We start from the raw sequence: 13,898 nt of genomic DNA, 5'->3' as shown, positions 1-13,898 counted from the left end.
CCTGAAGGTTCCTGAAGCCTCCGGATGGCTTAAACCGAACCTTCGAGCAAACCGGAAGTCCGTTCCTGAACTCCCGGTTTGCCCATAGGGCCATTTTTTGCGCTCCAGAGGCTTCAGGGAAGCTCCTGAAGCCTCCGGAGGGACTCTGTGGCACGGGAGCTCTTTTCACCCTCCCCAGGCTCTTATAAAGCCTCTGGAGCCTGGGGAGGGCAAAAAAACGGCTTTAAAAAAGGTTGAACTCAGCTGAGCATCACACACATGCACACTGGCCAGCTGACAGGACGATGCCTCGCGTGCCCTGACAAATGGCTCCGTGTGCCACCTGTGGCACACGTGCCATAGGTTCACCATCCCAGTGTTAGGCACTCTCCAAAACTGTGAATTTGTATTCCAAAATGTTTAGTAATAGCACTTTGATAAAGCAATTCAGCGAGAGTTCAGATAGCTTTTTACAGTACCAGTCATAATGGCTATGTGTTAATTCTAGTACTAGAACTAGTGTGGCTTCCAGTATCATTGCTGGGATAGAAAAGTTGTAGTCACATCTGGTTATGGTTGTCTGTATTATAGTAATAATATACCAGTACGCTACTGTCATTACCAGTTTATGTATGATTATTTATGCATTGAGATACATCCTTGTGCAACTTTTTTACATGACTCAAATTTTCCTCCCAAATTATCTGAAACCTGGAAAAAACACTGTATGAGATTTAAGCAATCTTGCCTAGAAATCACTTGGGTAAGAAAACTCACACAACCTTATGCCAGTGAGTCATGACCAACTACAAGAGTTTGGCATTTTTGTTCAAGTTTTCATGAGAAATGATTATTTTTGGGAAATTTTAGCAATTTAAAAAACTGTATTTTTTATTGGCTCTAATTTAATTCTAGGGAGCACTATAGCAATAGCAATAGCAGTTAGACTATATACCGCTTCATAGGGCTTTCAGCCCTCTCTTAGCGGTTTACAGAGTCAGCATATTGCCCCCAACAACAATCCGGGTCCTCATTTTACCCACCTCGGAAGGATGGAAGGCTGAGTCAACCCTGAGCTGGTGAGATTTGAACAGCCGAACTGCAGAACTGCAGTCAGCTGAAGTAGCCTGCAGTGCTGCATTTAACCACTGCACCACCTCGGCTCTCTAAACACCATTATGGGTGTTGCCCAACATTGATTATTAGTACCATGACTTTGGAGTTGTCAAGCTTCGGTTCATAAAGAAAATTTTTATTTAACATCCCCCCATACCAAAAGGAAAAGTGTGGAGAGGGGAGACTGAACTGTTGTTCGACCTAGCTATATGTTCTTCAATAAAATATTTTCAGCTGAATAAGATTTAATAATAACACATGGACTACATTTTCAATTGAGAAGCAGCAAGTAGAAAAAAAGCTGTTTTTCCTTGTTTTCTTTATAAGCCTTGCTTATTCCATCATTCAGACATTTCTGCATTTCAGGAGTTGAAAAACAGCCTTGTTTTTGTCAAGTGGAGGAAATGTTAATGCAGTCTGCCTTACATATCTGTCATCCTGTTTTAAAGTTGTACAAATAGTCTTCGGGTCTTTTCTCTTTCTTCTTCATGATTCCCATATCATTGAACATCTGACACCCCCAGAGGACTGCTGAGAAACTATTATTTTAAATATCTCACAGTGCCATGGGACTATAATACCTGAATCCCTCTATTAAGTTTAGATTCCCAGCTGCTCACTGCTACTGCTGCTAACTGGCACAACTCATGGACACTGGAGGGGGCTCAACAAATGGCTTTTTGCTGAGGTTCCCTACAATTTATAAGCTATCCTTATTATTTGCAACACAGTGCTCAGAAAAATGGGAATCAGAGAACATCTCATTATTCTCATCAGAAACTTGTATAGAGGTCAGACAGCCACAGTACACAGTACATGGTGAAAAAGACTGACTCCATTTTGGCAAAGGAATAAGATAAAACTCCATACTCACTAAGATGTTGACATTGCCTTGATAGCTGAAAATGCAAAGATTCTACAAGCCCTAGTAATAAAAATCAAGACATACAGTGAAAAATGGGTCTAAAATTAAATATACAGATGAACAAACTAATGACAAGAATAATCAGCCAGATAAATGAAAATGAAGATATTGTAGAAGATATTGGTGGAAAATTTCTGTCTTTTAGGATCAACCATCGACAGTAAAGAACAACCAATCAAGACATACACTACAGACTAGTTAGTACTTGGTAGAGCAGCCATGAAAGCCTTGAAAAAGATATTGAAATGCATGATGTATCTCTACAAATAACATAATTGTGTAAGCCATGGTATTCCCTGTGACATTGAGGATGACATTGTTATGGAAGTGAAAGTTGGATTTTGAAGAAGCAAGATAGAAAATTTTTTGACACTTCTGATCTTTGGTGTTGGAGAAGGATCCATAGAATACCATATTTAGACAAGAAAACAAACCAATGGATCATAAATGATTTAAGAAAAATTCTCATAGGAGGCAGAAATGTCTAAGCTCAAATTATCCTACATTATGCAAGGGTCTAGCTCCCTGAAGAAGGTTCTAATGCTGGAAAAGTTTGAAGGAAAGAGAAGAAGAGGATGACCAACAGTGGTGAAGGGACTCAGTTACAGTAGATGTGCTTTCGAAGACTGAAGGACCCAGTTAGGGACAGATCATAATGGAGAAATGATCACACTGTCAATGTGATCCCGAAGACTCTACAAGATCTTACTAGCACATAATCAATATTATTTGCAGCAGTAGATAAAAGTAACAACTCCTTGTCATGCTCAATTCCTGGTAATATGTTGACTCTGCACAAAATGGATGTGGTTTGCTGTGGCCTTTTTCTGGTATTCCCACCAGTAGATAAAATGTCTTAATTCTTTCACTTAAAGCTTTTAGTTTTAGTGGGGAACAGCATTATATTCTTCGGATTCTGTGTTGTTCAGTTATGATGAGGTTAGCAGATTATGCTCTGTCTGTGTCTCTTTAAAATAGAATGGATAACAGATCATATGAATGATAATCTGTCGCAATCTACATATCTTCATTTCATAAATCAAAGGTGTTTTTGTCTCATAAATGTTGATGCAAATTATGTTCTTTTTATTTCATTTGAAATTGAACCACGCTACCTCCATCATATAGCATAATATACAATGTTATTTACATACATCGTGATGGGTCGGACATGACTTCGCAACTAACAACAATATTTAGCTAATCATACACTACCCCAAATTTTAAAACCTTGGATCTTATAAATCAATTGTCTTAACATTTACATGTTGAAGAAAATGTTATAAAATATATTTTAAAATGATATAACTAATTTGTTTATCAATAATATTGATAGTAATAACATATCACTAATAAAATATTATAGGAAGAGACCCATATTAGTTTATAATAGCCAAAACTTTGAAGGAGTCTGTGGCCAGTTTCAAGTAATACATTTTATTATAAAAATCAGCTTTCATAAGCTGCAGCTCTCCAGCTAAAATCCTCTTTTGCCCATTGACAAACCATTAAGTATCTTTCTTCATAAAAGTAAAGACATTCATGGCAGCAGTCATTTAGATTAGATGATTATGGTAATATTGAACAGGAAGATTGAACATTCTTTCCATTTTATTTAAAGTATCCAATTTAAAAGAAAAATGAGCACTAGCTGCAATTTTATTCACTTTGTTTCAGTTCCTAAGCTACATTCACTTCTAATTAGATCCAGAAGTGATTTTTTTTTGTATTGCTGCATAATGCAATGTCTGAAACATGTTTCCATTTTTGAATTTACATTGTACATATACTGTGTGATAATAAAACATAATTCATGGCATATAATGGAATAATATTCTTCTGCAGTCTCTTATAGTGACTAATAATCAGACTAATCAAAACCAAAGGCAGTCTTTTCTTAAAGAGTGTGTACAAATCCCTGCCAGAACTTTTTGTTTCCTGTTTTCTGAATGGGATGTTTCCATATGCAGAACTAGACCTTAAATTTTAGCAAGTGCGAAACAAATAAAATAGATGTGATGCTAAATTTCTAGAACTGAATCAAAACCAACTGGCATATAGGTTATGCATAATCCAATTTTTATTTACAGTTATTTAGATAGTGGAAATCTAATGGTGGAAAATCTTATCCGTGAGGTTGCTAAAATGAACACTTGAATAGAAAATAAATACTTGGGCTTAGCATGTGCACTGTTCCTCAATTCTTTATATTTTCCATTCCTCCTGATGATGGATTTCGGTATACTAGTAAAAGTCATCTTATTCCAAAAATAATATTGCAAATATAATAGGGTAGTACTGATAGAAGAATTCTGAGTTCAAATCAGCTGAGTATGAGTCTCCCTTTGGATAATTTTTCCGGTTCACTGTCTCTACCATAAAGGGTATCTCTTTATACACAATGGTGTTAAAAGAGAAAATAGTGGTACAGCTGAGTTTGATCTACAGATATAAATGGTGATCATATTATTTATTGCTAGGATGTATAAACTTTTGTTAAACATTGAAATAGAAGACAAGCAAGTTAAAGATTGTATATAAAATGGGCAAAAAATATTTCAGATTAATACAGAGTTGCTCCAATGGAATATAGTACATAAAGAAAGGATTGAAATTTATATTGAATTATAATTGTAAATATATTTTTATAAAATGATATATTGTTGGTACATAATACCGAATAAAATGTCAAAATATGTCAGGGAATTTCAAATATCAGTATTTATTGGAAATGTACTCAGGCCTGAGAGAACTGAGATGATTATTTTCATCTTTGGTGCACATGACCCAAAGCTAGAAAATATTAGGACCAAGTATGTACTTTGATGCAGAAGATTTTAAAAAGTTATACAATTGAAGTCAGGGGCTTTTCTTTTGGAATGGACATACAAATGGAAACATCTTACAGAATTTTGTTTTTATATATTATAACAACAAGAAGACATGTTCAAAGATGGAAGGATTTTCAATTACCTACAATGGATGAATGAATGATGAAGCTGGTAGAATTGGAGGAGATGGTGAAATTGAAAGCTTGATGAAAAAGAAGACTTTGACAAATGTTATTTCTACTTGAAAACAAGTTTTGAAATTTTTGCCAGAAACTGAAAGGAATGAAGATTAGAATTATGTGGGTTTAGGGAAACAATGTAGATGAATATTAGTGTTTGAATAAGAGTTGCATCTATTTTTTAACTTATATCTGCACTAAAAATCTCAAAAGTCGTTCTTTTTCTTTTCTTTCTTTCTTTCTTGCACTTTCACCCTTTTACTTTTCTGAGCTTTTTCTTTTTTCAATTTTTGTTTCTTTATATTTTAACTTTGTTTTTTAATTAAAGAAATATAGATAGAAAAATAATTAAAAGAAAAGTGTTTATTTTGTAGCAAGACTATTTTGTAGTCTTGTTTTACTTGTAATTGTTGATTATATACACAGCATTTTTTATTTAATTATTCATGTTAATTAAATATTTATGTACAGATGAGATGTACCGTATTTTTGGAGTATAAGACGCACCTTCCCACCAGAGGCCACAAACACGAGGCATGGAGGCAGCGATGGTCTATGGCATCCCTGCAGCCTGGAACAGCTGATTGAGCTGTGCTGAATCAGACTGCAATAAGTGCTGAAGCTGACCTGGCTGGTCAGATTCTGCAGCAGCAATCACATTCAGAAAGCACAGTAACTGATTCAGCAGGACTCAAAATTATAATAATATACAACACATTTTCAAAACCAGGTTTTCCAAGATAGCAGTTAATACAAGCAAAATACAAGCAGTTTCACTTTCAGTTCTCATCTAAGCCAGGCTCCTTCCTGTCTCACACAGCAAATTTCAGAGACCAAATAGCCCTCATTGGCTGATTTAGTTGCTATGCCTATTCATTGGCTGACCTTGTTGCCATGTGTCAGCCGAATACCATGGATACTGGTAGGCAGAGGCAGAATTTTTCTTCTTATTATTTTCCTCCCCCAAACTAAGGTGTGTCTTATATTCCAGACAGTCTTCTACTCTGAAAAATATAGTGAACAATTTAGAATTAATAGTTTTTATATAATTTAGGGGATATGAATATTTCAGAACTTTACAAATTTACATGAGATCACAACTTGCTTTTATGATATAATGTTTGCTGAAGTTATTATAATAATTTCAAGGTGAAGCATGCATTTAATGTATAATACTATATAACTGGTAACACAGATACCCTTTAAAGCCTTCTATGCTCCCTTTAGACAAATAGAAATCCCAATGGAAGTATTATTTTGGCTAAAATATTCATTTGACTTTAGTTCTCTATTTTCCAAAAGTTCCTCCACTCAATATCTGCATTTCTTCAGCTTAGCTCAAACAAACAAAAAAAATGTTTCTTTCAAAGGACAGGTGTAAACAAAAATATTTAGATTATAAGACTTTTAGGACAACCCAGAGCCTGGGGAAAAAGCAAAACAGGGAATCTTGTAATTGTGTTGTGTTTTTCTCTTTAGAAAACCAGAAAAAGGAATCCAGTATCTGATCGACAGAGGTTTTGTGCCAGATACACCTGTTGGAGTTGCCCATTTCCTTTTACAGAGAAAAGGTCTCAGCAGACAAATGATCGGAGAGTTCCTGGGAAATCGACAAAAGCAATTTAACAGGGATGTTTTAGAGTAAGTAACATGTAAAATTCTTGTTACATGTTTAAGTATGTGTTACATTAAAAAAAAGCTGATGCTCTCAGTGTCTTGTGTTTAAGGCAAAAGTAATTGTTCTTCTTTTATTTTTAAATATCCCAGGATCACTTAATCAGTGAGATTGACAGCTTATAAATGTATATAAATTTAATGTAAATAAATAAAACAAAATTAAGGTAAAGAAATCGTTCCATTTACTATTGCATCCATGCATACCTCTCAGCAGGACCAATGCAGATGCAGGTATAGAAAGGATTTGTTTTCTTTGCTGTTTTGCACTGTATGATTATTTATTACAAATTTTATTAGCTTATTGAAATAAAAAAAATTCAAAGAAAAATGAAAATAATGAGAAAGTTGGGGAGGAAAAAGAGAAGAGGAAGACTTCTAGGATAAAAGGGAAAAGAAAAAGAAAAGCATTGACTTCCAACTCTTTTTAGCACTGAATAATTTAGAATAAGATAATAACATAAAACTTCAACTTTTTATTTTCACATAGTAATATATATTAGCCATTTCTATAACAACAAACTGATCTAATCATCAAAACCCAAATCAAAGTTGAATTGTTTTCTGCCTCGAGCACAAAATGCAGAAGTGGTTTCCAATTAAAACAAAGTTAGTTGTATTCTTTTCTTTAATTAAAGCATCTCTTCTAACCCCATCAGCCTTTGCAGCCAAATTATGATTGTTTAAAATAAATAGGCACAGGTTCATCCAGTTGCAAAATGGTGTGGGGTTTTTTTTTTGTTTTTTGAAGCAAAATGTGGTTTTCTTTCTTTAAAAAGTGACAGGCTTTGATTATATCAGTCAACATTGCTGTATATAATGATTGGAGCTAACCAATCATATTTGCTGTGCCAGTCTCAAAATGCTAACAATACCATGAACCAGACAGTGCTCTCTCCTGTTGATCAGTGGGAAAGTGCAAACAACAGTCAGTCAGTGGCTTGTTCCAAGGTGTTCCTGTTCTGTAACAACATTAATGTGCGCGCGCACACACACAATTCTAACATACATCCCCTCCACCTTTTCAATAAATATATTCCTTAAATATACTCATTTACCTCACCAAAACTGTGAGTGGTGTCTTTAAGAGAAGATTAATTGGCTGCAAAGCAATTCTTCTGGCACTAAGAGTGCCTCAGAAGTAGCAAAAATTAAATTATATCATGCCAGCTCTTTGCAACCAGATGTTTTTCCAGGAGCTGCAATCTGTTAACGGAAATGGAAGAGGAGAAGCTGCATTCTAAACAATGACTGTAGATAAGCACCAGATTATAAGACACTAAAACCTATTGTTGGAAATAGATAATACTAGTTCTTTAAGTCTAGAAATTGATACAAAGTAAGAATTCCATCAGTGGAAAAACAGACGTCCTACAAGTGTTGTGGAATTACAAAAGAACCAGCTTTGCCTTAGTTTCTAATACATTAACACAGAGCCAGAAATAGATTAACTTCACAAGAACAGACAAGTCCACTAGGACTGCAAGAATATGCCAAATACTTAATGAAGCATCATTGTGGAAAATAAAAAGTTCATTTGATGTTGAAGGGATATGAACCGACAATATGTCCTCTCTTGTGGTTTTGTGTGTAGCCAATGAGCCTCTTCATGGCATCTGAACTCTTAGAAGCATACAGTATACTAACTTGTCTCCATGAGATGATTTTCTGGGCTATGAAGCTAAGAATAGTCAAATCTAATTGAGTCACCGATAAGAGACCACTAATAAACACCATGGGTAACAAGAAATTTAAAACCATTCCAGAAGATGATAGTGATGAACTCATTCGCATAATTTTGCCAAAAAGTTGCATGGAGATGTCTCTAGTCATCTGAGCTTTATTAAGTAGACTTTAGCTTCTTATGCAGTAATTGGGAAATGTAATTTATATTATATGTGAGTCCCTTGTGAGCTCTTCCTGGACTGATACGGCCTATTGTTTCATAGTTCTCTGAATACTGCAGCAAACTGTACTTAAAAATATCTTGCCTGATCTTTAATCCTTCCTGAAAAAAAATCTATATTTCTGTTCAGGTCAATTCCAAAGCTCTATATTTGTAACAGTATTCTTGTAGTTTCAAATGCTGCTGGAGAAATGTATTTAAAACTATCAGATGAAATATTTTGTATAGGAATTGGACTGCATAAAAACACTGATAAACTTTTTATGTTCCTTAAAATTAGGAAAGTTATTTCTTATGCCACTTTTTATTGCTCTAATTATTAAAAAAAATTTATCAATTAAACATTGATTACTTTATTCTACTTTTAAGTCACTCAGTAGAGACTGAGCTACTTAAAGCAGTACTGGAATACAGCCAAAACATTAAATTAAACATACCATCACAATCTGCATGTAAATTAATCAGTATTAATTAGCTTATATTTTAGTATTTTACTTTGTGCTGTGGACTTTATGTAGCCAAGAAATATCATTGACATGCTATGGCAGTTCATATTTCCTTCCTTCATATAAATGTCAGAACTTTTTAAAAAAAACAAAATTAATTAGATATTAAATGCCACTCAAAGTTTATGATAGCTACATCCTAGCTTAGTTTTTATTTAACTATCTGTATTTATTTTATGCATTACTACCATAGCTAATTAGGTTGTAAGAGAAATTTTCCAATGACTAAAGTGCAAAATAGTAAATAAGAATAGATTAGAAACTAATTTGACAATCAGGCATTCCATTAACTATTTAATGGCTGACCCCAATCATGCTAAATATATAATCAAGATAAATGCAATCCTGACAGTATCTTTAATGACATTTTATGAACCCTTCATTCAAAAACTGGTTCCCATTTGCCTTATCTTGGTTGTGGGTTCATACAAATTATAGCATTTTAGGAAAATCCCATGTCAAAAGAAAGAACAGAGAGATCTTAGAAACCAACAATATTTTGAATAAGGGTAAACTTTGTCAGGAAAAAAATTGGGCCTCATGAAAGCAGGCTGTACAGACCAATTTTGATTTAAACTCAAAACCTGCAGGAATAAGAGTATCCTCATGCAGATAATCAAAAGACTTAATGCATATTCAAAACTGCAGGATTTACAAGAAAAAAATTACCTGAGGAGTATTGATCTACTCAGAAGATACTATCTCATTGGTCCTGAATAGACTTGCATTCTTAACTGCATTAGACATGTTCCAGTTTTATTGTAAGTGAATATTTTATATAAGGATATTTGTCTGAGACAAAGCCAATGATAGACATATTCATATTTTGCATATTCTCTTGGATCAATTGACTATTTAAATTTGACCAGATTTGGAATTAAATGCGATTAAAGTCATCACTTATAAAGCCCTTCATGGTATGGACCTGGGTACTTGAGAGACCGCCTGCTGCCAATTACCTCCCAAAGACCCATTAGATCACACAGGGTTGGCCTCCTCCGGGTTCCGTCTACCAGCCAATGCCATCTGGCTACTACCCGGGGGAGGGCCTTCTCTGTGGCAGCGCCGGCCCTTTGGAACGAACTCCCCGCAGAGATTCAGACCCTCACCTCTCTCCAGGCCTTCCGAAAAGCCGTTAAAACCTGGCTGTGTCGGCAGGCCTGGGGTTGATGAGTTCCCTTCCCCTCTCGATTGTGTGTCTGTTGGTTATTTTAAATGCTTGTATTTGTAGTTCTTGTGTTTCCCTTCCCCTCTTGGGTTTGTGAGCCGCTCTGAGTCCCGCTGGGAATAGGGCGGCATATAAATAAAACGAAACCTAAACCTAAACCTAATTTGACTCATCCCTTTTAGACTAGAGCTTTGATTGCTTATGTAACTATTGTCAACTCTGAAGCAAACCTGGTTGAAGCCATTTTTGCTGCCTCATAGTTGCCACGAACCATGAGAGTGTGTTACTCAGAACGCTGACAACTATGTCTGCTCTGCTGAGTCCAGTGGCTGAGACAAGGCAGTACAGTCCCTACAAGAATCATTGGAAATCAGGTAGCATATAAGGTTTAAACGTTGTTATTATTATTACATACCTTTTTGTTTAAATTTAGAACAGAAACCTAATAACACATTTTAGATACCAGTCAATCCAGAGAAATACCAGTGACATCAGCTCATATCAGAGAAGTCTCTGAATTTGTTGCTGACATTTTGTATGACAAACCTGTCATCAACATCATAACTGAATCTCTCATTATTACTTAGCCTTTCTTTGCCAGTCCCCATCCTGAGATTATAGGAGAAAAAGTAGAAAGCACATCTACTAAGATTTGCTAGTCTGCATTTTATTATAATGGAAATATAAATAAATAATTCATTGTGTGTCCAATAATACTTGGCCAATAAATAAATTCTATTCTGTTCCACTCCATTCCATTCTATTCTATTCTTCTGTAGGCCGGTTAAATTTACAAAAAGAAACCTAGTTCTGGTAAACCAAAATAAATTAATGCTTTCTTTGTTTCAGCTGTGTTGTAGATGAGATGGACTTCTCAGCTATGGAACTGGATGAAGCTCTCAGGAAATTTCAAGCTCATATCCGTGTCCAAGGAGAAGCTCAGAAAGTAGAACGACTCATTGAAGCTTTTAGGTATGACGTAGCAAGCTAGGAGCTGATTGAAAATTTATAAGTCTCAGGAACAGTGCAGTTGAATATAGTTCTTTTTAAAAGAAAAATCAGTTAAAATAAAAATAGGTATATATGTCCTAAAAGTGCTTTTTCAAGGGGCAGCTTGACTTTCTGCCTTTTCTTTGAAGACCTTTCGCTTCATATCCAAGAAGTTTCTTCAGCTGAAGAAGCTTTAAGAAGCTGAAGAAGCTTCTTGGATGAGAAGCAAAACATCTTCAAAGAAAACCAGAAAGTCCAGTTGCCTCTTGAAAAAGCAGCTTTGAGACAACCATGACCTGGATGACTGAGAATTTCCATAGACATTAGTATATAAGTTGTAATTCCTGGTAGTTTAATTTGGTTTTTCTTTTGTCATTTATTTTAAACTGAAGTACCAGAATGGTACTATTTCAGTTTACACCTTTAAAAAGAAGTTAAATATATAGTCTTGAATTAAAATGCATTGACTTATAGAGTTACTGTGATAAGCAAAGACATTGCTCATTAAAATCTATTCAAATGTTCTTTATACTGGTGGAAATGTGGCAAGAAATCTAAAAGTAATAAAGGTATATACCTTCAGGCATTGATTTATAATTGTTAAGTCAATTGTATCATTAAGCAGAGAAAGCAAAATGCTTCTATGACCACAAAACCCAGGTGGCAATCCTGTGGCTATGGTATATAATAGGAATCTATGTTATTACTGCTGTGTTATATGAATAGTTACACTTATTTGATGACTCACTCTGTAAGTTTGTTCTGAAGCAAGGATATTTTACAAGCAACATGGAATACTTTTTATGAATTCTGCTATTCAGTTCACCCAAGTCAGTATTATATATCCAGTTGACAAATTATGCCTATAATTTGCAATAGTTTTCAAATCACTTAGTATAAAGCACATAAATTCAAATTTCAGTTGTGTTGGTGAAGTGTACAAATTTAGGAAATTGCATAAAATAATACAGTTGTTCTTTTGATATATCAGTAGTCTTTTACTTAATACATTACATTTGAGAGATTTACTAATTATTCTTCAGTATAGACTTGTTATTAGATAAGAAAATAGAATAAAGGAGTAAATACTGTTTTATTTTACATTTTATACTACCAAATGAATAATGATAAGAATCAACTTATCCTTGAATCTCACCTACTATTTTTCTAAAATATCTTTTCTAGCCAGAGATACTGCATCTGCAATCCAGGGGTTGTAAGGCAGTTCAGAAATCCTGACACCATCTTCATTCTTGCCTTTGCGATAATATTATTAAACACAGATATGTATAGTCCAAATGTAAAACCAGAACGTAAAATGAAGCTCGAAGATTTTGTCAAAAATCTAAGAGGTAGGCATAACATGAAGATTTGTCATTATCTAGAGATCTGGGTATATTATATTGCCAACTGTACTGCAACTGTTCAACAAATGTAACCCCATGGCGAGATAGGCGGCAAATAAATTTAATAATAATAAAGTGTTGAGAGTTTAGCCATTCTATGTCAGAAGCTTTGGAGGAACTAGTTTACCTTACCTCCTCCCTATGAAGGAACTAGTCCACCATACCTGCTTTTGTTTTTCTGGCAGCAGGCCAAGGAACAAAATTAATAGAGCTCATCATTTCAATTTCTGCATCATTCTTGGGTTCCTTCTAGGTCTGAACCCAAGATAGTAATAATTGTCTATCCAATAATTTCCAAATGGTTGAGTGCTTTTGACATTATGAGGTGGCTTGGGAATCTATGTGAAGAACAAAGTGTATGTTTGGTGTGTGTGTGTGTGTTTGTGTGTGTGTAGATACAGGTATATATTCAATAATAAATAAGTTGTTCTTTTTGGACTACAAAGCAGACTTTAAAAATGCTTGGGTTTATTTAAATCAGGAAATGAGAGTGAATAGACTATGGATACTGGTTTGCCTATGAATATCTCACTTGATACTATCCAGATTCATTAATATACAGTGTTTCTTTTGCCCCCACGAAATATGGCTTTGGGCTTATTATAGGGGGAGGGCTTATTGTTTTGGGGTTGCTGGGCAGCTGCTCCCTTGTGAACTTGTTCCTGAAGAGCCGGGCATAGCCTCAGGGGCGAAGCAGCCATGAGGTGACCATGCTCACAAGCTGCCGGATAGAGAGTCTTCCAGACAGAGAGTCTTCCAGCAGCCAGCCCACAACCATAGAGCACACTCCTAGAGCGGCCACTGCTGGAAGCCTCGGCAGCTGAGTTTTGGAGTTTGGAAGCTGGAGAAGAAGTTATGCTTGGAGTGCAGCGGGGGTGGAACAGGTGCTTGTGCAACCCCCTCTCCAGCGGGCCAGAGCTTCATGCACTGACCTAGGGGATATCCTGAATGTGCCAAGCCATGGGAACTGGGGAGCGGGCAGAGCGTCACGTGCTTTGGCACCTTAGGGATATCCCCTAGGTCAGTGAATGGCGCTCTGCCCAGCTGGAGAGGGGGTTTGCCGGGCGGCTGCTCATGAGCATGGTCACCTCATGGCTGCTTCACCCCTGAGGCTGTGCCTGGCTCTACGGGAGCCAGTTCGCAAGGGAGCAGCTGCCCAGCAATTCCCCCTCTGGCCAGGCAGAATGCCACTCCCCAACCTAGCGGTATCCCGAAGGC

At 35.8% G+C, this 13,898-nt stretch overlaps 1 protein-coding gene across 1 annotated transcript in view; it reads left to right on the top strand.

Annotated features, from left to right (window-relative positions):
* IQSEC1 (IQ motif and Sec7 domain ArfGEF 1) overlaps positions 1 to 13,898 on the top strand; it is a 327,515-nt gene that overhangs the window by 287,210 nt on the left and 26,407 nt on the right. The window contains 3 exon segments of the mRNA XM_032212302.1: positions 6,510 to 6,671; positions 11,134 to 11,256; positions 12,460 to 12,626. Coding sequence (XP_032068193.1) covers positions 6,510 to 6,671; positions 11,134 to 11,256; positions 12,460 to 12,626 — 452 coding nt within the window.

This window comes from Thamnophis elegans, chromosome 2, assembly GCF_009769535.1.
Source record: "Thamnophis elegans isolate rThaEle1 chromosome 2, rThaEle1.pri, whole genome shotgun sequence".
Classification (NCBI taxonomy): domain Eukaryota; kingdom Metazoa; phylum Chordata; class Lepidosauria; order Squamata; family Colubridae; genus Thamnophis; species Thamnophis elegans.
Note: the sequence above shows the minus strand (reverse complement) of the source record. Positions and strands in the feature narration are given on the sequence as shown.